The 26703-nt window shown below is 46.6% G+C and overlaps 1 protein-coding gene across 1 annotated transcript in view; it reads left to right on the top strand.

Annotated features, from left to right (window-relative positions):
- The window catches only part of HSD17B12 (hydroxysteroid 17-beta dehydrogenase 12), a 98669-nt gene extending 77136 nt beyond the window's left edge, over nt 1–21533 (top strand). The window contains exons 10-11 of the mRNA XM_088451812.1: nt 18876–19025; nt 20494–21533. Coding sequence (XP_088307938.1) covers nt 18876–19025; nt 20494–20601 — 258 coding nt within the window. The 3' untranslated portion in view covers nt 20602–21533. The remainder of the gene's footprint in view (nt 1–18875; nt 19026–20493) is intronic.
- Nucleotides 21534–26703: the final 5170 nt, after the last annotated feature.

The raw sequence follows: 26703 nt of genomic DNA, 5'->3' as shown, positions 1-26703 counted from the left end.
TTCACATTATACCACATAGTACCACAATCTTATTCACATTACACTGCACATAGTGCCCCTGATTCACATTACACCACATAGTACCACAATCTTATTCACATTACACTGCACATAGCGCCCCTGATTCACATTACACCACATAGTACCACAATCTTATTCACATTACACTGCACATAGTGCCCCTGATTCACATTACACCACATAGTACCACAATCTCCTTCACATTACACTGCACATAGCGCCCCTGATTCACATTACACCACATAGTACCACAATCTTATTCACATTACACTGCACATAGCGCCCCTGATTCACATTATACCACATAGTACCACAATCTTATTCACATTACAATGCACATAGTGCCCCTGATTCACATTACATCACATAGTACCACAATCTCCTTCACATTACACTGCACATAGTGCCCCTGATTCACATTACTCCACACAGTACCACAATCTTATTCACATTACACTGCACATAGTGCCCCTGATTCACATTACACTACAGTACCACAATCTTATTCACATTACACTGCACATAGTGCCCCTGATACACATTACACCACATAGTACCACAATCTCCTTCACATTACACTGCACATAGTGCCCCTGATACACATTACACCACATAGTAGCACAATCTTATTCACATTACACTGCACATAGTGCCCCTGATTCACATTACATCACATAGTACCACAATCTTATTCACATTACACTGCACATAGTGCCCCTGATTCACATTACACCACATAGTACCACAATCTTATTCACATTACACTGCACATAGTACCCCTGATTCACATTACACCACATAGTACCACAATCTTATTCACATTACACTGCACAAAGTGCCCCTGATTCACATTACACCACATAGTACCACAATCTTATTCACATTACACTGCACATAGCGCCCCTGATTCACATTACACCACATAGTGCCACAATCTTATTCACATTACACTGCACATAGCGCCCCTGATTCACATTACACTGCACGTAGTGCCCCTGATTCACATTACACCACATAGTGCCACAATCTCCTTCACATTACACTGCACATAGTGCCCCTGATACACATTACACCACATAGTACCACAATCTTATTCACATTACACTGCACATAGTGCCCCTGATTCACATTACATCACATAGTACCACAGTCTTATTCACAATACACTGCACATAGTGCCCCTGATACACATTACACCACATAGTACCACAATCTTATTCACATTACACTGCACATAGTGCCCCTGATTCACATTACACCACACAGTACCACAATCTTATTCACATTACACTGCACATAGTGCCCCTGATTCACATTACACTACAGTACCACAATCTTATTCACATTACACTGCACATAGTGCCCCTGATACACATTACACCACATAGTACCACAATCTCCTTCACATTACACTGCACATAGTGCCCCTGATACACATTACACCACATAGTACCACAATCTTATTCACATTACACTGCACATAGTGCCCCTGATTCACATTACATCACATAGTACCACAATCTTATTCACATTACACTGCACATAGTGCCCCTGATTCACATTACACCACATAGTACCACAATCTTATTCACATTACACTGCACATAGTACCCCTGATTCACATTACACCACATAGTACCACAATCTTATTCACATTACACTGCACAAAGTGCCCCTGATTCACATTACACCACATAGTACCACAATCTTATTCACATTACACTGCACATAGCGCCCCTGATTCACATTACACTGCACATAGTGCCCCTGATTCACATTACACCACATAGTGCCACAATCTTATTCACATTACACTGCACATAGCGCCCCTGATTCACATTACACTGCACATAGTGCCCCTGATTCACATTACACCACATAGTGCCACAATCTCCTTCACATTACACTGCACATAGTGCCCCTGATACACATTACACCACATAGTACCACAATCTTATTCACATTACACTGCACATAGCGCCCCTGATTCACATTACACCACATAGTACCACAATCTTATTCACATTACACTGCACATAGTGCCCCTGATTCACATTACACCACATAGTACCACAATCTCCTTCACATTACACTGCACATAGCGCCCCTGATTCACATTACACCACATAGTACCACAATCTTATTCACATTACACTGCACATAGCGCCCCTGATTCACATTATACCACATAGTACCACAATCTTATTCACATTACAATGCACATAGTGCCCCTGATTCACATTACATCACATAGTACCACAATCTCCTTCACATTACACTGCACATAGTGCCCCTGATTCACATTACACCACACAGTACCACAATCTTATTCACATTACACTGCACATAGTGCCCCTGATTCACATTACACTACAGTACCACAATCTTATTCAAATTACACTGCACATAGCGCCCCTGATTCACATTACACTGCACATAGTACCACAATCTCCTTCACATTACACTGCACATAGTGCCCCTGATACACATTACACCACATATTACCACAATCTTATTCACATTACACTGCACATAGTGCCCCTGATTCACATTACATCACATAGTACCACAATCTTATTCACATTACACTGCACATAGTGCCCCTGATTCACATTACACCACATAGTACCACAATCTTATTCACATTACACTGCACATAGTACCCCTGATTCACATTACACCACATAGTACCACAATCTTATTCACATTACACTGCACAAAGTGCCCCTGATTCACATTACACCACATAGTACCACAATCTTATTCACATTACACTGCACATAGCGCCCCTGATTCACATTACACTGCACATAGTGCCCCTGATTCACATTACACCACATAGTGCCACAATCTTATTCACATTACACTGCACATAGCGCCCCTGATTCACATTACACTGCACATAGTGCCCCTGATTCACATTACACCACATAGTGCCACAATCTCCTTCACATTACACTGCACATAGTGCCCCTGATACACATTACACCACATAGTACCACAATCTTATTCACATTACACTGCACATAGTGCCCCTGATTCACATTACATCACATAGTACCACAATCTTATTCACATTACACTGCACATAGTGCCCCTGATTCACATTACACCACATAGTACCACAATCTTATTCACATTACACTGCACATAGTACCCCTGATTCACATTACACCACATAGTACCACAATCTTATTCACATTACACTGCACATAGCGCCCCCGATTCACATTACACCACATAGTACCACAATCTCCTTCACATTACACTGCACATAGTGCCCCTAATTCACATTACACCACACAGTACCACAATCTTATTCACAATACACTGCACATAGTGCCCCTGATACACATTACACCACATAGTACCACAATCTTATTCACATTACACTGCACATAGTGCCCCTGATTCACATTACACCACACAGTACCACAATCTTATTCACATTACACTGCACATAGTGCCCCTGATTCACATTACACTACAGTACCACAATCTTATTCACATTACACTGCACATAGTGCCCCTGATACACATTACACCACATAGTACCACAATCTCCTTCACATTACACTGCACATAGTGCCCCTGATACACATTACACCACATAGTACCACAATCTTATTCACATTACACTGCACATAGTGCCCCTGATTCACATTACACCACATAGTACCACAATCTTATTCACATTACACTGCACATAGTGCCCCTGATTCACATTACACCACATAGTACCACAATCTTATTCACATTACACTGCACATAGTACCCCTGATTCACATTACACCACATAGTACCACAATCTTATTCACATTACACTGCACAAAGTGCCCCTGATTCACATTACACCACATAGTACCACAATCTTATTCACATTACACTGCACATAGCGCCCCTGATTCACATTACACTGCACATAGTGCCCCTGATTCACATTACACCACATAGTGCCACAATCTTATTCACATTACACTGCACATAGCGCCCCTGATTCACATTACACTGCACATAGTGCCCCTGATTCACATTACACCACATAGTGCCACAATCTCCTTCACATTACACTGCACATAGTGCCCCTGATTCACATTACATCACATAGTACCACAATCTTATTCACATTACACTGCACATAGTGCCCCTGATTCACATTACACCACATAGTACCACAATCTTATTCACATTACACTGCACATAGTACCCCTGATTCACATTACACCACATAGTACCACAATCTTATTCACATTACACTGCACAAAGTGCCCCTGATTCACATTACACCACATAGTACCACAATCTTATTCACATTACACTGCACATAGTGCCCCTGATTCACATTACACCACATAGTACCACAATCTTATTCACATTACACTGCACATAATGCCCCTGATTCACATTACACCACATAGTACCACAATCTTATTCACATTACACTGCACATAGCGCCCCTGATTCACATTACACCACATAGTACCACAATCTCCTTCACATTACACTGCACATAGTGCCCCTGATTCATATTACACCACACAGTACCACAATCTTATTCACATTACACTGCACATAGTGCCCCTGATTCACATTACACTACAGTACCACAATCTTATTCACAATACACTGCACATAGTGCCCCTGATACACATTACACCACATAGTACCACAATCTTATTCACATTACACTGCACATAGTGCCCCTGATTCACATTACACCACACAGTACCACAATCTTATTCACATTACACTGCACATAGTGCCCCTGATTCACATTACACTACAGTACCACAATCTTATTCACATTACACTGCACATAGTGCCCCTGATACACATTACACCACATAGTACCACAATCTCCTTCACATTACACTGCACATAGTGCCCCTGATACACATTACACCACATAGTACCACAATCTTATTCACATTACACTGCACATAGTGCCCCTGATTCACATTACACCACATAGTACCACAATCTTATTCACATTACACTGCACATAGTGCCCCTGATTCACATTACACCACATAGTGCCACAATCTTATTCACATTACACTGCACATAGTGCCCCTGATTCACATTACACCACATAGTACCACAATCTCCTTCACATTACACCACATAGTGCCCCTGATTCACATTACACTGCACATAGTGCCCCTGATTCACATTACACCACATAGTACCACAATCTCCTTCACATTACACTGCGCATAGTGCCCCTGATTCACATTACACCACATAGTACCACAATCTTATTCACATTACACTGCACATAGTGCCCCTGATTCACATTACACCACATAGTACCACAATCTTATTCACATTACACTGCACATAGTGCCCCTGATTCACATTACACCACATAGTGCCACAATCTTATTCACATTACACTGCACATAGTGCCCCTGATTCACATTACACCACATAGTACCACAATCTCCTTCACATTACACTGCACATAGTGCCCGATTCACATTACACTGCACATAGTGCCCCTGATTCACATTACACTACATAGTACCACAATCTCCTTCACATTACACTGCACATAGTGCCCCTGATTCACATTACACCACACAGTACCACAATCTTATTCACATTACACTGCACATAGTGCCCCTGATTCACATTACACTACAGTACCACAATCTTATTCACAATACACTGGACATAGTGCCCCTGATACACATTACACCACATAGTACCACAATCTTATTCACATTACACTGCACATAGTGCCCCTGATTCACATTACACCACATAGTACCACAATCTTATTCACATTACACTGCACATAGCGCCCCTGATTCACATTACACTGCACATAGTGCCCCTGATTCACATTACACCACATAGTGCCACAATCTTATTCACATTACACTGCACATAGTGCCCCTGATTCACATTACACCACATAGTACCACAATCTCCTTCACATTACACTGCACATAGTGCCCCTGATTCACATTACACCACATAGTGCCCCTGATTCACATTACACCACATAGTACCACAATCTCCTTCACATTACACTGCACATAGTGCCCCTGATTCACATTACACTGCACATAGTGCCCCTGATTCACATTACACTGCACATAGTACCACAATCTCCTTCACATTACACTGCGCATAGTGCCCCTGATTCACATTACACCACATAGTACCACAATCTTATTCACATTACACTGCACATAGTGCTCCTGATTCACATTACACCACATAGTACCACAATCTTATTCACATTACACTGCACATAGTGCCCCTGATACACATTACACCACATAGTACCACAATCTCCTTCACATTACACTGCACATAGTGCCCCTGATTCACATTACACCACACAGTACCACAATCTTATTCACATTACACTGCACATAGTGCCCCTGATTCACATTACACTACATAGTAGTGTCCCTTATTCATGTTATGACACACAGCAGTGCCCCTTATACACAATGCCCACAGTAGTAGTGCTCTTTATTCATTACTACAGCAGTAGTGCCCCTTACACATAATGCCCACAGCAGTAGTGCCACTTATGCAATGCCCACTGTAGTGGTGCCCCTTATGTGCCCACAGTGGTAGTACCCCTTATGGAGAGCCAACAGTAGTGCCCCTGTAGTAATGCCCCCCAATAGAAATGTCCCCTGTAGTAATGCACCCTGCAGTTATGCCCCCAATAGTAATGTCCCCTGTATTAATGCCCCCTTTAGAAGTAATGCCCCCTGCAGTCATGCCTCCAATAGTAATGCCCCCTTTAGAAGTAATGTCCCCTGTAGTAATGCCTCCTGTAGAAGTAATACTCCCTGCAGTAATGCACCCTGTAATATTGCAATACATACCTTAAGCCCCTCTCCGGCGTACGCTGTTGTCCGTTCCGACAGGCTGTTCCTCGGAACTATGTAAGACATTTCTCCCATAGTGCACACTGCGGGCGCCGAATCTCAGGATCTCCGGCTGGCGCTGCGGGGAGGGAGCCGGGTGCCCGCTGGTAACAAATTATCAGCAGGCGCCCGACAATGGAGACTCCCTGGTGTGCCGGAGGAGGCGGAATTGGTTCCGTCCCCAAATAGAAGTGACGGAACACAGTTTCACCCCATTCCAGCCCACTTTGACGTGTGTGTGTGTGTGTGTGTGTGTGTGTGTGTTCATGTGTGTTCGCGTGTGTTCATAACCAGTCACCGGCACTCTAAAGTATCATGAGCAATAATTTTATCCTGCTGAGGTGCTCACCCTGGGGTATGAAACCCCTCCAAATATCCCCTGACGAAGGTGGATGACCCCGAAACGTTGATAAGCTGATGCAGTAAAACTTTTTCATCATAAGCCTGAGAGTGCCGCTTCATTGCAAAAGGATATATATATAATATAATATAATGTGCCTCAAAACATGGGATAGCAGTATGTAATGGCAAGTGGCGTCACCATACTGTAACGTCTTGGAAATTCCCAGACCTGCATCAGTTGTAATCTGACTTCTTGTGACTCAGGCCCTGATTCAGAGCCGGACGCCCTGACAGAGCGCTCGCTCAGAATCAGGGCCGTCCTTCTTCATTTTTAGAGCGGCCTCCTGGTCGCTTGTATAGCTGTGGGTGACCACCCACAGCTATAGCGAGCGGCCAGGAAGATGGTCAAGACCATCGCGACCATTGGGCTTGCGACGAGACCCTTGTGGTAGGGTCTCGTTGCCGCAAGCCCTGGAATGCCTTCGGCTCTATCAGAGCCAAAAGCACTCCCACTGACATCACGTGATGTCAGTAGGGCCGGCCCCAGACGGTAGACGTTCACATGGGAACGCCTCCGTCTGGGCAGCCACGCCCACCAAAGGGGGCGTGCTGTCACACACCATCGACAGCACTCCCCCTTTGTAGCGAGACCCGGAGCGACTGTTTGCCCGTCGCTATATGGGTCTCGCGCATGTGCACGACGGAGCCGCCTCCGTCATGCGCACTGAGCCAACATCGACCCGCTTGTGAGCGCTCAGCGCTCGGGAGCGGGTCTGAATTAGGCCCTCAGTTTCAACACCTCAATCTATGTTGCACATGTGTACCGGGAATACCTCATGGAAGGTATTACCACCCACCGTGGACAGCACAATGATTGTGACCAGCGGCATGGCACCTTACCCAGCGCCTCACTGGGCTCGTGACGTCGCTAATTTGACCCTGGTGAAACGGCAACATGTTGTGTGGTCCGATGAGTCGCAGTTACAGTTGTTTCAGGCTGAAAGTACGGTTCGAATGTGGTGCAGACCCCATGAGGCCATGGACCTCAGTTGTCAACAAGGCACCGTGCAGGCTGGTGGTGATTCCATCATGGCACGGGGTTTGTTCACGTGGCATGGGTTGTGTTTACCCACACACACACTAGCTAATGTACCCGGTTTCACTTGGGCAGACCTTAGATATTTTAGTTTCCCTTCATCTTAACCTAATTTATATGTTTATTTTATGCCTCTGGTGCAAATATGAAGATTAAGTAAATTATATTTTTTTTTTCAAACTGTTTTTATTGGAATTAAGAGCAAAACAACAAACACATTTGTACACAGGCGTGTTGGTTGGGAAATGTCAAGAAGGTACAGTACTCCACGGAGCTGGTGTAGTTGTCCCTCTTGCTGCCATGGGACATGATGGAGAACTTCTCCCAGTTGTCCACAACGTGCCTCACAATTAGTTCACGCACCTTCCTAGCCATTAGCTGAGTCTCATACATGACATGACATGAAGTCCGCTTATTCCCTTGCGGGGGGGGGGGCAGCGCTGCCGGCTATGGCCATATGCTGGGTTGCCAGAGCGAAGGAGCGCTGTGCGGATTCATTAGAGGCGTTTTTTGTTTCCGACTGTCCGGCCGATCAGGCGGAGTTGATTGGTAATCTCCGTGATTCGGCCACTTATATCAACGAGGCGGCCTTAGACATTAGTACTCTGGTGTCTCGAATTTCTTCTGCAGCGGTGGCTGCTCGTCGCACCTTGTGGTTGCGATCCTGGAAGGCGGACGCTGGTTTGGAGGCGTTGCCCTTTAACGGAGAAGTTCTCTTCGATCCGGATCTGGACAAGATTGTGGCCACGCTGGCGGCAGCCATATCGGCATGTCTCCCATCGGCCGCTGCTCCTTCTGGTTCAGGACCATCGTCCTTTCGGTCTTATAGGGCCCAGGGCAGGCCCAAACCACAGTCTTTTCCTCGACAGGCTGGAAATCGGCCAAGCCCCGGAAGCAGGCATGGAGTACCAGACGTCCGGCCCCTAAGCCAGATGACAAGCCTGCGGCCTGACGGTTCGGGCCTCCCTTTGGGGGATCCCAAAGTGGGAGGCCGCCTGCTGCAGTTCGCCCGGTCTTGGTCGGTCACCACGACAGACACTTGGGTTCTCGAGGTGGTCTCCCACGGGTACGCCCTCTCTTTCCGGCACAGACCCCCGGCTCGATTCTTCACCACGGGTCTACCATCAGACCGGAACAAGGCCACGGAGCTGCGGAAGGTCTTGCACACTATGCTCCAGGCTGGAGTTATAGTGCCTGTTCCATTCTCCCAGAGGGGCCAGGGTTTCTATTCAAATCTTCTTTTGGTGCAGAAACCCAATGGGTCGTATCGTCCGATTCTCAACCTCAAAGCTCTCAACAAGTCTTTGCGGGTGCCGAAGTTTCGGATGGAGACCCTACGGTCCATCATTCTGGCGCTGGAACCTGGGGACTACATGGTGTCATTGGACAGACAGGACGCTTACCTGCATGTCCCTATTCTTTTGCGCCATCAACAGTTCCTCAGGTTTGCAATCCGCAGCGACCACTTTCAGTTGCGGGCATTACCTTTTGGCCTGGCGACAGCACCGCGTGTGTTCACCAAGGTGATGGCGGTCATGGCGGCTTCTCTGCGGCTGCAGGGAGTCCGCATGTTGCCGTACTTGGACGACCTTTTATTAGTGGCAGGATCTCCAGAGCTCCTTCTACGCCACTTGGACCTGACCATTGCGCTACTGCAACGGCACGGCTGGTTAATCAACTGGCAGAAGTCCACTCTAATCCCGTCTCGGCGGATTCTGCACCTCGGAGCCTTATTGGACTCTGGACAGCAAAGGATCTTTGTGACGGGGGAAAAGATCTCTGCTTTACAGTCGAGGGTGCGCAGTTGTCTGCACAGCCGCCGGGTGTCTCTACACTCGGCGATGAGGTTACTGGGCTCCATGGTGTCGGTGTTCGACATGGTGGAATATGCCCAGTTTCACTCCAGACCTCTGCAGCACCTGATCCTGTCCAAGTGGAACGGGCTGCCTCAGTCTCTAAAGTCCCAGACGATAGTGCTCACCCCGGAGGTTCTCCTGTCCCTTGCCTGGTGGTTGCAGACGACCCATCTCAGCAAGGGACGTCCGTTCTGGGTACCAAATTGGGTCCTGTTGACAACGGACGCCAGTCTTCGGGGCTGGGGAGCAGTTTCGGGTCCACACTTGTTCCAGGGCAGGTGGACGCCGACAGAAGCGGAGCTTCCAATAAATATCTTGGAACTCCGTGCGGTCTTCAATGCTCTCCAGCAGGCACATCGGGTTCTCCAGGGTCGCCCGGTGCAGGTCCAGTCGGACAACGCTACCACCGTGGCCTACATAAACGGGCAAGGAGGAACCCGAAGTCGGGCGGCTCTCGTAGAGGTGTCTCGGATCCTGGTATGGGCGGAGCGCAATCTTCCGGCCATATCAGCGGTCTTCATCCCGGGAGTGCTAAATTGGGAGGCGGACTTTCTAAGTCGCCAGGACGTTCATCCGGGGGAATGGTCCCTGCACCCGGACGTTTTTCAACTGCTGGTGGACAGGTGGGGTCTTCCAGAGATCGACCTCATGGCGTCCCGGCACAACAACAAGTTGCCGGTGTACGGGTCTCGCACAAGAGACGAAGAGGCGTCTCTGGTGGAGGCTCTGTCCGTCCGGTGGACGTTCCGGTTCGCATACCTGTTTCCTCCGGTTTCCCTTCTTCCACGGGTAATCCGGAAATTCAAACAGGAAGGAGGGACGCTCCTGTTGATAGCTCCCGCGTGGCCCAGACGGCACTGGTTCTCAGACCTTCAGGGTCTGTCCGTGGACAGTCCTCTGCGGTTGCAGCTACGACCGGACCTTCTGTTGCAGGGTCCTTGTCTTCACCCGGACCTGTCTCGGCTGTCTTTGACGGCGTGGCTGTTGAGACAGCCATGTTGAGGTCCAGGGGGTTTTCCAGCTCTGTTGTGCGTACCATGTTACGAGCTCGGAAACCGTCTTCCGCGAGAATATACCATCGCGTGTGGCATACGTTCTTCCAGTGGTGTCGACCGAGAGGTTATGCGGTTCGTCTGTCTAGGATACTCGCCTTCCTACAAGCGGGACTAGATCATGGGCTTCGCCTTGCTTCTTTGTAGGTACAGGTTTCGGCCCTGTCTGTCTGTTTTCACCGTAGGATTGCTACAATCCCGGATGTGCGCACCTCTATGCAAGGTGTTCTCTGCATTCAGCCGCCCTTTGTTCCACCTGTGGCGCCTTGGGATTTGGCTGTGGTCCTGAGGGCTCTCCAGGGACCGCCGTTTGAACCACTGGGCTCAGTGGATCTTAAATGGCTAACAGCTAAGACTGTTTTCCTTCTGGCCATAGCTTCGGCCAGACGTGTTTCTGATTTAGGGGCTCTTTCTTGTAGACCCCCTTTCTTGATTTTTCATGGGAACAGGGCAGTGCTTCGCACTCGGCCTGAATTTCTTCCCAAAGTTGTTTCCCAGTTTCATGTTAACGAGGAAATAGTTGTTCCGGCCTTTAACTCACCTGGCCTTTCAGTGGGTGAGGCCACTTTGGATGTTGTGCGGGCCTTAAGGACTTATGTTGACCGCACTTCTTCGTTTAGGAAGTCGAACGCTTTGTTTGTCCTCTATGGCTTCCGTAAAAAGGGTTGGCCTGCTTCAAAGCAAACTTTGGCAGCCTGGATCCGTATGGCTATTTCTGAAGGTTATCTTCATGAAGGTCTGCCGGTTCCTCCTTCTGTGAAGGCTCATTCCACTAGGTCTGTGGGTCCTTCGTGGGCAGCTCGACGTGGTGCTTCTGTAGTCCAGATCTGCAAGGCTGCTACGTGGTCCTCTGTCCATACCTTCGTGAGGTATTACAGGTTTGACACCTTTGCCTCTCAGGATGCTTCCTTCGGGTGGCGGATTCTCCTTTCAGCACAGGAGCGTCCCCACCCTTAAAGGATACTGCTTTGGGACATCCCCAAGGTATCCTGTGGATACCCTATGGACCCTGAAGTAGAAAATAGAGATAACAAAGGTAAGTTCTTACCATATTTCATATTTCTACGAAGTCCATAGGGTTCCACAGGACTCCCGCCCTGTCGCACCTGTGCTGCAGATGGGCTTTGGTCTGGTCACCGGTTTTTCCGTCTCCCTATGGTGAGAGTGTGATTCTTGTGTGTATCCAGATCTTCTTTCTCTCTCTTCCTTCTCCTCCTCCGGCCTATGGCTTGGTAACTAACTGAGGTGCCTTGGCTCGTGGGCGGGGTATAGGAGGGGGACCCTAGTGCATCCTGGGAGGCTGAAAGCTTAACTCTATGGTGCCCGATGACTGACGTCACACCTATACCCCAAGGTATCCTGTGGAACCCTATGGACTTCGTAGAAATAGAGATAACAAAGGTAAGTTCTTACCATATCTCATATTTTATTATTTGCAAAATTCTATTGCAGAATGTATTATTATAAGATAATGAGTAATGTTGGAGTTGTGCATCTGTAATTCTTTTTTTCTATGTTTGCAACAATAGTCTCCACAGGTAGCACCTCCCATTATATATATTTTCAGGGTGTGCGGTCTAGGGCCCCCTTTCCCCAATATTCAGACATCACTGGCAGTTGGTGCGGTTCCCCTATTTGAATGCGCTACAGCTCCACCTCTGAAGCCGCCGCTCCACCCAGACAATGGGGGAGATGCACTAAGGGCCTTATTTAGAGACAGACGCAATGGCGATTTATGTATCTAGATCGAGCGATTGTTTGCCCTTGCCCATACGTATAAGCCACACTGCGCACGAGCAGCGATCGCATTGTGTTAACAGACGCACAGAGGAATCCATCGTAAAGTGACGCTGCAGAGCGTCAGCATTTGGGGGCGGTGACGTGGGTGGGTCTGAAAAACGCAGGAGTCTGTGGCTGGTCAGACCTGCCGCAAGAATAAGATGGCCGCTCAATGTGTGTCGATATTTGCGCAGATAAGTGACGTACGCATGCAAGAAGGGCAGCATTGGGCGTCCTTATGCTCGGGTGGAACCATTAGCATATTTTCTCAGCTGCGTTGCACACGAAATCGTAGCTGCGATCGCATTAGCGTCCGCCTCTGAATCGTGGCCCCCTTATGCCATGGAGAGTAATAAAGTGGAGAGTGATAAAGTACCAACCCATCCGCTGCTAACTGTCATTTGTCAAACGCAGCCTGTAACATGACAGTTAGGAGCTGATGGGTTGGTACTTTAGCACCCTCCACGGCTTAGCGCATCTCCCCCAATGAGCTTACAGTAACACAGCACTTGGGACCTGCTGCTTTGTCACCCAATCACCTCGGCTGAGAGGAAATATTTTACCACTTTTCAACGGGTTGAATTTTGAAAATCTCCTGCTGGCCGGTGCTTACATCATGGAAGGAAAGTACTCCCTGAAATGTGTGTCTCTAGGTCATTGGGTTTGCCATGAGCATTGGTCAGTCAGTCAGTCAGTCAGTCAGTCAGGACATTGCACAGGGGGAGGAAACATTTTAGCCCTTTTCACCCTCTTAGGAGTCAAATTTTGATAAATCCCTTCTTAGTAGGCACCTACGTCATGGAAGGCGTATACACCCCGATTTTCATGTTTCTAGGCCCAGGGGTTTGGGCTGGACGTTGATGAGTCAGGACATTTGAATATGTATATTATATAATTTATTTCATCATTTCATTTTTCTTGGATAAACCAGAAAATCGACTGCACAAGGCCATTATAGACCAATTCATCTAAATTATATTCAACTTTCATGAATTATTTTTCTTCTCATAACCTTTATCCCAAAGTATTTTTATTTTAAGTACAATACTCCCTTCACCTCCCGCTGCCCCCCTTACAGGTTCTGGATGAAAGGTCGACGGGGACAATAGGTTGACACACAATGTCAACATGGGTCTATGTCGACAGATTCAAAAATTGACGTGGGCATGGGAGACACAAAAATGGTCGATTCCTTTTTTTTTTTTTTTTTCCTGTTTATTGTTATGAACTTAACGGAGGGTTATGGGATAGATACTAGAAGGGATGCTTAGAGTTAGGCACTAGGATGGAGGGTTAGGGTTAGCCACTAAGAGGGGAATTCAATTAGAGGCGAAAAAGCCATATTCGCCTGTTTTTTTGTGAAAAATTTGCCTAAAATAAATTCGCCAAATTCAATTCCAGGACAATTTCGCCTAAGTGGAAACAATTCTCCAAAAATGATTCTCCAATCAATAGCTGGTGAAAACAAATGCAAAATCTTTATTTTGGGGTGCAAACATGGGGAAACAACTCAGACCCCTTAGGACAGCCCCCAAAGGACAAATACGCAAAAAAAAACAGAAACTAAAACCTAAGAACACCCCAAAAAAGACATGTCATTTTTGGGGTGTAAATTTAAAAAGTGGGGGGATAAACATTAAAAGTAGCGAAAAATACTTCTTGGGGGTCCACAAGTATGGGTAAGGTGTTTTTGGGATTGCAGGTGCATGCAGCAGGTGGATTTTTCACGGTTTTTAAAACTTCACTTTAGAGACATAAGAATATGCTAGCACCCATTTTCAAGCTCCCCAAATTTGTCTGGACTACTTATTTTCACCAAAAAATACAGCTTTATGCCATTCTTCACCACTTTTACAAAGACGCTAATAGCAGCCAATTTACACAACTTAAGTACGCAAAATAGTTTTATTAGGGCTATTAGTGCACATCTATATTGATTCCCTATGTTAGTGCATCTTTTTCTGGGGTACAGACTGATTTCCCCAATTCTTTCAGTATTTTACACCTGTTCCGCATTCGCCTATTTCCGTGTTCGCCTGTTTTGCAATTGAATTAGGCGAAAAGCGGGGTCGAGCATGGAATAAATTCGCCTCTGAAACAGGCGAATGAAGCGAACAGTCGGACAGGCGAAAACTTCGCCTCTAATTGAATATGGCTCTAAGAGACAGTTAGGGTTAAGCACCTGGAGGGACTGTTAGGTACCAAGGGGAAGGTTAAGGGGAAGATTAGGGTTAGAAAAAAAAACATGTAAACAAAACCCATGTAGACTTTCATCCACGTCAACCTTGTGTGTCGAGCTGTTGTCCCTGTCGAGTATTGACTGTCGACCATTTGGTGTTGACCTTTTTATTGTCAATCTAATTAACCACACAGTCCCATACCACCCTCTTAATGACCCCTCCGTATTAATGACCTGCAGTATAATAACCTGCAGATCCAAAAGGCTTTTATTTACTTGCAATCCTGCTCCCATTCAGTTGGGTCTCATTGAATAAGCAGAACTATAATAATTAATACAATTATTATGTATTTATTTATTTTTATCGGCTACATCTGGTACCACTCCCCAGGTGGTTTAAAAATAATAATTATGATTTAATTGTCTTGTGGACAAAAAAAAAAAAAACTTTAGTAAACTTTTTCTAGTGAAATTTGTTAAAATAATGTTCCGTTAATCCAGGAATTTCCGGAGGCTTTAAAGCTACAAGTGCCTCTTAAAATAGGAAGCTCTGTTTTGTTCATTTTGCGTTTATGTTATGATTCAAGCTGTTGCTATTAGCGAATTAGGTGTTGATGTGCAGTTGATCGCGAATCGGACGTACAGCAGAGCAGGGGGCGGGACCGTGGCCGAGCAGGGGCGCAGAGACAGAGTCGCAGAAATAGCCAGTGACTCCCTCACAGTCAGATCAAATACTGAATCTATTCTCAGGAGACTCTCTGCAGCATTTAACGCTACTGACCGCCCCCTACTCCCGCAAAGGCTCCGTCCCATTGGTATCGGAAATACTGCCCTCTTCTAGGTCATGACCCAACCGTACCAATTCACAGTGTCCTTCTTATCCTTCTCTACCACAGTACCCAGTGGTCAGCCCACTACTGCTGGTTGGCATGAACTTACCGGCTACAATATCACTTGTATGTAGAGGACGCCCATATTTACCTGCCCACACTGAACATACTAACTCTACATCAGCCAACGTCTCAGACCGTCCTCCAGCCATGGGCTCCAGGATTCCTCCTGGGCATTTAAAGTCTAACATTGATAAGCTGCATTTATTTTATCTCCTCCATCATCAGCCACCTGAGATTCACCAGTCAGTGGGGGGGTGTTACTAAGGGGCAACGGTCAGAATGTCGCCATAGACAGATTGCCAGCACTCACAACGTCTACACTGACATAATGTCAACATTGTGAATGTCGACAGACGGCATGTCGTCAATGGGTTTTAGCGTTAATTGTGCATCACATACGGGCCATACACCAGCGCCGCGATTCCTCCGATGCCTATCTGACCGACTATCAAAATTGGCGATCTGTCTGCAGATTGAGGAAAAACAGCATGTTAAAAATCCCGGACACACTGATCGTCTTTTGGTCGGAATCAGCGAGTCGGGGAAATCGAACATGTAGTATTTCTCCGATCCCCTTCAGTCACAGATGCATGGGTCCCATAACTCATAACCATAACTGCAGCCTAATTCAGACATCAGGAACAGAAAGGAGGATGGAGGAAAAACAAACTGTTTTACCTATTTTAAACTAATTTCTGCTTTTAAATGTGTCAATCTCGTGGTAATCATGCCGGCTCCTGAAATCGCGATTGCTATTACATTTGGCCTCAACTATCATTTGTTATATGGTAAAAGTGGCAATGAATACGCCAGAAGTTTATGGCACTCTTCCAATAAGTACACGCAGGTATAGATAGACAACTATTCAGAGTTTAGTTCTGAAACGTTCATTCTTTCTGATGATAATAGCATGCCACTAGGCAGATATTATACAACCTTATACTGGATTAAAGGTTTCCCCACCTTGCCGGACCTTCTTTTTTGTATTTATTTATATATATATATATTATACGCACACACACTAAATTATATTCAGAACATAAATAGAATTAAAATTGATCTACACAAATAAATAAATATATGGATAATAACAATACAGATAATTTTGCCAACCCAATAGATAAAACATGTTGGTATCAAGATCCCGTAGGTTTCTATCTGGGCTAGTGAATGTTTTCTACCCCCCCCCCCCCCGCCTCCGCCCCCAATGTACAATGACTATCCAATGTGAAGTGTTGGAAGTGTTGTTCATGCATCCACCATTTATAGTCTTAAGCTTTTATTTATTTATTTTTATAGATAATGTGTTTCACAAAAGCAGTATTATTGTGCTTATTATAGGGCTGAATAATACAGATGCCCTGGCCGGCCTTCTCCCTCTTCTGCGAAGCAATAAGCAGCTGTCTTAGATCATGGTGTCTATGGCTGATCCATTATGTGATTGCGCCAGGAAAGACCTGACTAGCGCACAAGTCATCTTGATACAGAGTGGCCCTAATTTCTCCCGCATCGCGTGTGCATCAACGAAATGCATATATTCGCCCGTATACTGAGTTGCGCGCAACCCTGTCCCTGGCGCAAAAGGTCTATCTGAAAACAGGCGCAATTATGCAAACATACAATGCAAATTAATTCCAACTTTGCAATTTGTTTTTGTACCACTGACTACGTGCAACAATCCACTTCCAGCCATAATGTATATATACTTTTACAGCAGATGTGGCTCTGCAGCTACTAAAAGCCTGTCAGGGCAGCTGGGGTTCCCGGCTGTTTGCTGCACAGAGGGGCCATCTTTGTTTTTTGTTTTTTTAAGTTCTAGTCACTTTCTTGTCCCTAATAAACATGTCTTGCCCTGTTTGTAAACACTTACTGCCACCTTGTGTCTAGAACAGTGTAATGCATGTTTTGAATGCCACGCCATACACAACGGAATGCCATAGTATAAATACCCAACATCAGTATCGCACCACAGACTTGGCAGCGCAGATGACTGAGGAATGGGTTGGGAAACTCACTGAAGCTAGCAGGAGTCACCAGTGGAAATTTATACAGTACTCCGTGATCCTGTACCCAAGGAATGGGCCAGCAGAGTCGGCCAGTAATGGGGAGATGGAGACAGAGAGTGGGGGGGGGGGGGAGCATTGGCGACATGGAGTGTGCAAGAAAAGAGCAAGAGGGAGGAGGGCCCTGCCCTTAAGAGTTTACAGTGGAAGTGGAAGGGGAGAATCATTAGAGAGGGAATTGGGAAGATAAATAGTGGAGGGTCGGAGATGAATCTGTTTATTAAGAAGCTAAGTTTTAAGGGAGCGTTTAAAACAGAGGAGGCTGGTAGGGAGTCTGAAGGGCGAGGGATGGAGTTCCAGAGGATGCAGGCACCTCTAGCGAAGTCTTGGAGGGTATTGTGAGAGGAAGTGAACCTCCCCCCTAATAACCAGTAGTACTTTCTGTACACCGGCTGTGCTACTATCCCTGAGATCTGACACCGGTCTGTGACTGTACATGAAAACCAGCAGCTCTACGCAGCACAAAGTATATTGATAGATAAGATAACTGGTTGCTTGTCCTGTCTATAGAGAACATGATATTATATATACAAAACCGTTATATTGATATATTGTTAGTGCGGAGGCTGTGCTAACGAGTGACGATATATAACATGAGTAAGTGCACGGATATATCTAATATAGATCTATATGAATGCGTAGTCTAATTGCTGTCATATAGGATCCATCCAATGGTAATAAGCCTTGTTTCTCCGCAGAGCGTTCTCCCATTCTTCGTGGCCACCAAACTGAGCAAAATCCGCAAACCAACATGGGACAAACCTAGCCCTGAAGCCTACGTCAGGTCAGCACTGAAGACTGTGGGCCTTCAGACCAGAACCAATGGCTATTTGCCCCATGCCATCATGGTGAGTTACTCTGGTGTATCTGCACAGTTATGTGGGGGGCAGCAAGACAAACTGACGTCACCGCAAAAATGTATTGTCCTCCTTCAGCAAGAGGGATCCAGACACGTTGTGAGGTTACACACCACTCACAGGAAGCAAAGCTCCCGCTGTCGCTAGATAACCTCTTCAGTCCCGGGAGCTTCATTTTATCATGGTCTGTGGTCCGGAGGTTAGGGTCACACCGTGAGCGTGGCAGGGGAGAAACTGTGGTCATTAGTATCCGCTCCTCTCCCACCTGCCTGTAGGCTACCTGGGAACACCAGATGGGGATGGTTAGGTTGAGGGGAAGAAGGGGGGAGGGTTAGTATACTTACCTGACCCCTGTCGGGAAACTGAGCATCGGGATTTCGCTCTCAACATTTTAACAGTAGGCATCCCGACTGCCGGTATTTCATACCCAACCCATCGTGCACACCATCTAGTGTGTATCCACTATGCGCGCCCCCGCTGGCCGACATTGGGTTAGTTCCATCATTCGTGCTTGCATGGAAGATGGAGCAACCCAGCTGCCGACACCAGCAAGGTCAATGGAGCTGGTGTACGACATCGGGTGGGCGGTCACCAGATCGTGCAGTGTGTACCGACCACCCGATATATCAATCATCGGCACCATCAGGCGGTTGGCAAATGTGTACCCACCTTGTGATTTTATTTTTTTTTTCTTGCAACTGTGCTAGTTTGAAAATCCCTATAAACTGCTATGGCGCCTGCATTGTACGGAGTGTGCACACAAAGCGCCATGGAGACGCACGGTGTCAGCAATATTGCGGAAAAGTAATGGGCGTTCCTGGGCGATGGCTGGAATCGCATGCAAAAATGGTCCATTTAATGGTGTGTTATGGGAGTGTGGTGGGCTCTTCAATGAGAGCGGCTGCGTTCACAGACGCATAGGCCTCCAGCCTTGGTCAGACGGGGAAACAGCACCTGCCTTAGACAAGGGAGCTGCGACCGAGGGCGGCGTATAAAGACGCAACTATCGGTATTGCTGCATGTACAGATGCTGACAGCGGGCGTCTCCGATATTTGGCACATTTTCTCCGTTTGGACATACACAAGGGAAGGACTTGGTAGTGGCATTTGCAGAACGTCGCAGGCGGGCATCCGCCAATACACGCTGCTGTGTGCGATTCTGTGCCCATCTCTGAGTCCGGCCTTTAATCTTATTATTACTGTACAACATCCCGTGTGCAGTCTGTGGCCTTCTCTGCCTATGCTACGTGTGGACGGTGTAAGGAGTGCATTTCCTCGGTAGCACCAGATAAATAAACGTGTCTGGTTTGGCGTGGTGTAAAGTGTGCGCAGTGTCCGGCATCCAGCGTATTTTTATTATACTCTCGGACATCCATAATGCGCTGCCAGGGGGGTGGGGGGATTCCGTGTAATGTAAGACGGTCTGGCCTGACGTGCTGTATCTGTTGTGTTCCCCCAGGGCTGGGTCACCGGATCTCTGCTCCCCCTCGGTATCGCCGTGAAACTGGCCATGAACGTCAACAAAGGACTCCGAGCTCGTTACCTGAAGAGGACAAAGAAAGACTAAATCACGGTTTACCCCCGCACTTATGATACCTACCCATCGACTGCCATCGAACGGGCTCCAGGTCTAAATCCTGATCAGATGAGAAATTATACCCTGGACCCTCGCTAATTCTTGGCCTAAAAAATGGTCAGGGGCAGCAGACACGTTCCCTTACTAATGCTTTCTCCTACACCCTTATTTAACCCCACGCAATGGTTTATGGGCCAGTGATGATGAGGTGTTCAGTCTCGGCTGCCTTACTGGTTATTACCCCATTATGACTCCATTCACAGGGCCTTTGAACCGTGGTTAGGACCAAGGTCATTCTCTTCCATGCAATCTCCAGACCTATGACCGTACCAGTTCCTCAGCAGAAGGTTGCGCTTTTTTTTATTCAAGTAACCGACGCGGGACGAAAGCCGTGCAAAATAAAGACGTGCGTGGATTTAAAAGGAAAAAAAAATTTAGAATGAATTTGGTTTCGCCATCCTTATGCTGAAGGGATTTGACATAAAAATAGTCTGTGGCTATAAAGAGCGGCCTTATTCCACTTTTTATTTTTTCTACTGTCATTTTTTCAGGATCCAGTTTTCATAGAATAAGAAGTTGAACAAAAATCAGAAGTAACAAACGCATGTAATAGTATGCAGGCCTATGCGTTGGTAAATAAAAGCGTCAACACCCTATACGCAAAGTAGAGCAAAATGTGTTGGGAACCAACAAACGCGCAGTTCTGTAAAGTATCAGTCTAGAATCTAGATCTACAAGTTTCCTCTCTAGGTCGTGGGCCCACATATGACTGTAATAACCCCGGCTGCAGGGACTTACATGGGAACTGGCCCCCTAAACTCTAGGAGAAAAAAAATATTCTATTTCTTGTCCAAGGGCATTTGTAAAATGTTTTCCTTTCATACTAATAAAATAGATTAATAAAATATACAAATTGTGAGTTACGTATTGTGTGTGACCTTCTTTCCCCTTATTCTACAACATGTTTGTGTTTGTTACTGATTGTAAGATACGATTTCAGCCCAGGAGAATTGTAATGTTTTACCTTTGGTAACTTTGGGCCTGATTCAGACCTGGACGCTATTTGCGGCCGCTCGCTGGCTAAAAGGCCGGCTATTTAAATCATGCTCTTGCACTGCGTCGCGTAAAGCCGCCCACTAAGTAATAGCGGGCAGCGGCACTATGCACTCGCACCTGTATAAAGACGCCCCTTTGCCACTCGCAACACACAGTTTTAGGATTAATCGGGAACATCGAGAGCCATCGGAGCTGCTCGCAGCGCTTGTGGTAGCCTTTTCCCACCACAACATTGCGAGCAGTTCTGGCTAAAATACAATCCAGTCACGTGTGTAATGACGCTAATTTGCTAATTATGCACGCCCTTTAAACAGTGTTTTGGCGGTCAGACTCGCCTGCGTTCGCACATCCACATCCCCGTTTACAAGGACCTTCCCCTGTTACCACCCACAAACGGCACTATCTACCACTCAAAATAGCGGCCCGTCTGCGGACGAGCACTTTCTCATCGCGCTGACTGGTTTGCGCACTGCAACTTATACGTATGCGCAGTTTGCGAAAAATCGCTCAATGCGAGCGGACGCATCATTGCGTCCGGGTCTGAATCAGGCCGTTTGTTCACAGACACCTCTATATGCCGAATGTAACGCACAGGATCCATTATGGGACGGGTGGCGGGGATACTGCCTTTAAATTGCCGGCATTTAAAGGGCATCACAGCCTCGATTTGCCAGTTACCTTGTGTTAAATGTGTATTAATAATAGCATTAAATATATATGTGGTAAATTTCAGGAATCTGTCAGAGCAGAAGATGGAGCAGTGATGGGAACAGACCAATTTCCTCCATGCACAGAAGTAAGACTATTACAGGAAAGTATGGGGGAGCATGTCAGTGTGTATAATACCTGCTAAGAGCGAAACTGCCCCAAACGGCTATACAGGGTCGGACTGGCCCACAGGGGTACAGGGGAAATCCCCAGTGGGCCCTGCTGCCTGAGGGCCCCACCTCCTCTTCCTATATCAGGTTTCAGACAGTGCACTGAAATTATGCATTGTTCCTCTATTACAGGGTCAGTTACTTTGTAGAGCTGGAATATGGATGAACAGACCATGCACTGTAGTAGTCATGTCCTTTATAATGATTGGCCAAGCCTCTGTGGTGGCTGGCCACACCCTTTAAGCATAGGCCCCTACCAGTGCCTTCCCTGGTGGGCCTATCATGCCTCAGTACGACACTGCGGCTATATATGTAAAGCTCTGCTTGTTTTTAAACATTTACATAAATGCAAATATTGCAAGATTTCCTTTCACACTGTGTTTAATCCTATGGATCGTACACACATTTTCTCCTCACAGCATCCTGCCCATACACTTTCACCAACATTTCGTGCGTCTCCGTCGCCGATTTACCCAATTTTAAGCAGAACTTAGTGTTGTTGCTCCATTGCTGTTCGACGCACGCTGCTGGGGACACTCTCTGTTGAAATGAGTGCAATGGCAGTGCGGTGGCGGCCTCGGGCGAGGACTGGTGGCAGGTCCAGACATGACCATGCATGTCAGCGCGCATGAGCGACCTTGTTGTAAGCGTTGCATACAGATATATCAGACCATTCACCAAACTTTTAGACAGACCTCGTATAGTTGGCAACCTTCTAGCAGTCATTGGCCGACAACTTGTGTTCTGTAAGTGGGCAGCCTCGGGAGGTTGCCAGCGGCTGGTGGGGGGGGGTTCCGTAGACTTGCCCTCTTTTTCGGTCGGCCGTGAGCGTTTCAGGAGCCTCCCAGCCATTCCGGTAAAGTGGGCAAGTATGATTGAGCCTTGTACAGTACTGGCAATGTATATAACGCCTTTTTAAGTCCTCAATGTATGTTGTATTGTCCTTTGAAATACTGTCAGCCGGGGATCGGCCGTCCCTTACCGTCCTGCCGGCTTCCTCTGACTTGTCGGGCGGCTCGTGCGGCGACGTGGGAGGTGCTGAGCATTCTCCCTGATGCTGGTGTGTCAGGCGGCCTGGTGCGCGGGGATTGGAGTCTCCGTCATGGGCGCCGCCATGACACTTCCTCCTCTGACTTGCCTTCCTTCCCTGACAGTCTGGCCAGTGAGCTGACTCTGTGGACCAATCAGCGGGCTTTCAGGGGTATACGTCCGGCTCCTGTGTATCAGGTAGTTGCCTGAACAACCATTGTTGCTGCTAGTGTTACTAGTGGTCTCTCGTTCCAGGTTCCCTTGCTTTCAGTGAGCTACCCCAGTGTGCAGCTATACCGTCCATCTCACCAGTGCGTTACCACCTCGCCTGTGTGCAGCTATATCATTCATCTCACCAGTGCTTTACCACCTCAGCCTGTGTGCAGCTATATCATTCATCTCACCAGTGCTTTACCACCTCAGCCTGTGTGCAGCTATATCGTCCATCTCACCAGTGCTTTTCCACCTCAGCCTGTGTGCAGCTATATCGTCCATCTCACCAGTGCTTTTCCACCTCAGCCTGTGCAGCTATATCGTCCATCTCACCAGTGCTTTACCACCTCAGCCTGTGTGCAGCTATATCGTCCATCTCACCAGTGCTTTACCACCTCAGCCTGTGTGCAGCTATATCGTCCATCTCACCAGTGCTTTTCCACCTCAGCCTGTGTGCAGCTATATCCTCCATCACACCAGTGCGTTACCACCTCACCTGTGTGCAGTATACCTCCATTTCACCAGTGCGTTACCACCGTCACCTGTGTGCAGTATACTATCTATTTCACCAGTGCTTTACCATCACAGCTTGAGTATACTTAAACGTATCCACCTCTCCAGTGTTATCATCTCTGGCCGGGCCCAATACCACTACTCACCTCGTTACTGAACTCCATGGTTCCTACCTACGTTTTACAGTATTACACCGTGGTGCACTCCTTCTTACCGGCAACCCGGTAGAGTGTGTCCGCAGTGCACACTCTCTTTTACCTCAAGTACAGTATCCCGAACTCGGGGTTCCACCCCAGTCCCTACGTTCCTCTTACTGGCACCGACCCATTGGGCCACGAGTGTTCATCTCTCCATTTCCCGTTGGCTTTGGTCACCTAGTCAAAGGACCGCGACCTGCTCACGGGGTGCAGCTCAAGCCCACATCCCGATTGGAGGGGTCACTGGCGAACACCACCTCGTGGGTTAGATTCCGCACCTTTGACTAGTGCTCGCCAAGACCCATGGATGCGGAGATCGTACATCCAGGCCCCTCGCCTTCGTTTCCTCCCGCAGCCTCAAGCCTCAGCTTTCAAAGACCCACCTCCCAGCGTGAAAAATACAAATCAACTAGACACTTGTATGTGAATGTTCGGTAGCTGCTTATACAGAACGGATGCTCATTAAAAATTAAAGTAGCCAGGGACATCCCAGTAACCAAAAACCTCAATGTGGAGAATAGTTTTTGCTCAGCAGCGATGGCCACGCTTCGTCTCTTACTGTATTTTTTGCATGTTTGGCATCACGAGTTGTCATCATCCATCCTGAGGAAATTCCCCAAATCATCTGGATTATTGTAACAAATTCCCAACAACAGGCGGCATGTGTAACAAGGAATCTCTCCTTCGCGACCATTCCTTCTACTCTCATCATGCAAAATAGTCACAAAAGCAACAGCAAAAACACCGCGTCCTTGCACCTATCGATTCCTACCCATCTCTACACTCTAACATGTATTTCACAACATTACTGATGATGAATAAAACCTGAATGCTAGGGAACCTTTTTATGCAAGTGTGCAGAGTGTGAGCATTGGGATATTAAGAAAAGACGCTAGTTAGCATTGTGCGGCTATGTGTTTGTGAAGTACACTGTGGTACGTGTTTTGCAGGGTTGATCATATTATATGTTTATATCAATGTATGCATTTATATAAAGGGGACTTTTAACAGTTCTATTGAGGGGGAATCGCACAACGCTAAATAATAGCATCGCCATATGTACTTATAATGTGTGAGATTCGTTAAAATGGCGCTGGGTGGCCAGTCGCAAAATGGCGTCTTGCGGCCATTCGTAAAATGGTGTCGTGCAGATTTTAATTGTGACAGATTCAGGCTCAGCCAATTATCCGGCTTCGACAGTCCACCCTTTGATAGCAAACAACATGCTATCACACTCTAATTTTAAGAATTTAGTTTAGGCTTACACTATGACATATTATTTAATGTTATATTATGGGTTGGCACAAGGTGGTTCTTAAATCATCAATAATGTGTCTCTGGGAGGGACATAAAACTACCCTTATACGCACACCGCGGATCTTGGGAGATCATGGGAAAGATGTGGGGATGCATCTAACCTATAAAGGAAGTCTTGAAGGTGATAGGGACTTACATTATTTAAGATGTTTTAAAATAACATTTCATAATACATTTCATGCATGTCTAAATCTTATACATCATCTGATGGTACCTTCTAGTTCAGGGTTGTAATTCAGTCCTACATTTACCTCAGTATTCATATTGTTACTACTGACCACCATCATAATCTCATTCCTTCGATTCACCTTATCTTTACATTTTCCACATTTCAACACAGTAGGAACACATCTGACACATAAGCCAATTACTATGATGACAACAAGTATGAGGATCAGGAGTTTACCTATGCTCGCAACCATTTCCTGGACCCACTCTCCTAGACCGGAGAACCATTTCACTGGGTTCAACCATGAGACCCATTCCTCTACCTTCTCCTCTACTTCAGCCATTGAAGCATTATGGTTCTTCCGAAACTCCCATTTCAGCTGCAGAATTTCGTCCATCTTCCGGTCTATCACCTCCTTGGCGTCACTGGTATAGTTTGTAATATATGTGCAACACTTTACACCATATTGGGTGGCCAAAGTTACGCAATACACTCCAGTGACAGCTGTTAAATAATTTAACACTAGTCTGTGTTGCACCAGTTCTTTCTTGTAATCTTTCAACGCCCTACCTGTATACCTGAATGTGTCATCGTACATCTTGGTGAGATTATCTATTAATTTAGCAAGATCTTGGATATATCTAAAATTTAGTGTACCCCGAGTGATCCTGGCGGGATCCAATGCGACTAAAACTTGAAAGTTGGTTCACTAATTAACTGA

Source organism: Taudactylus pleione, unplaced genomic scaffold, assembly GCF_031769625.1.
Source record: "Taudactylus pleione unplaced genomic scaffold, aTauple2 ptg000027l, whole genome shotgun sequence".
NCBI lineage: Eukaryota > Metazoa > Chordata > Amphibia > Anura > Myobatrachidae > Taudactylus > Taudactylus pleione.
Note: the sequence above shows the minus strand (reverse complement) of the source record. Positions and strands in the feature narration are given on the sequence as shown.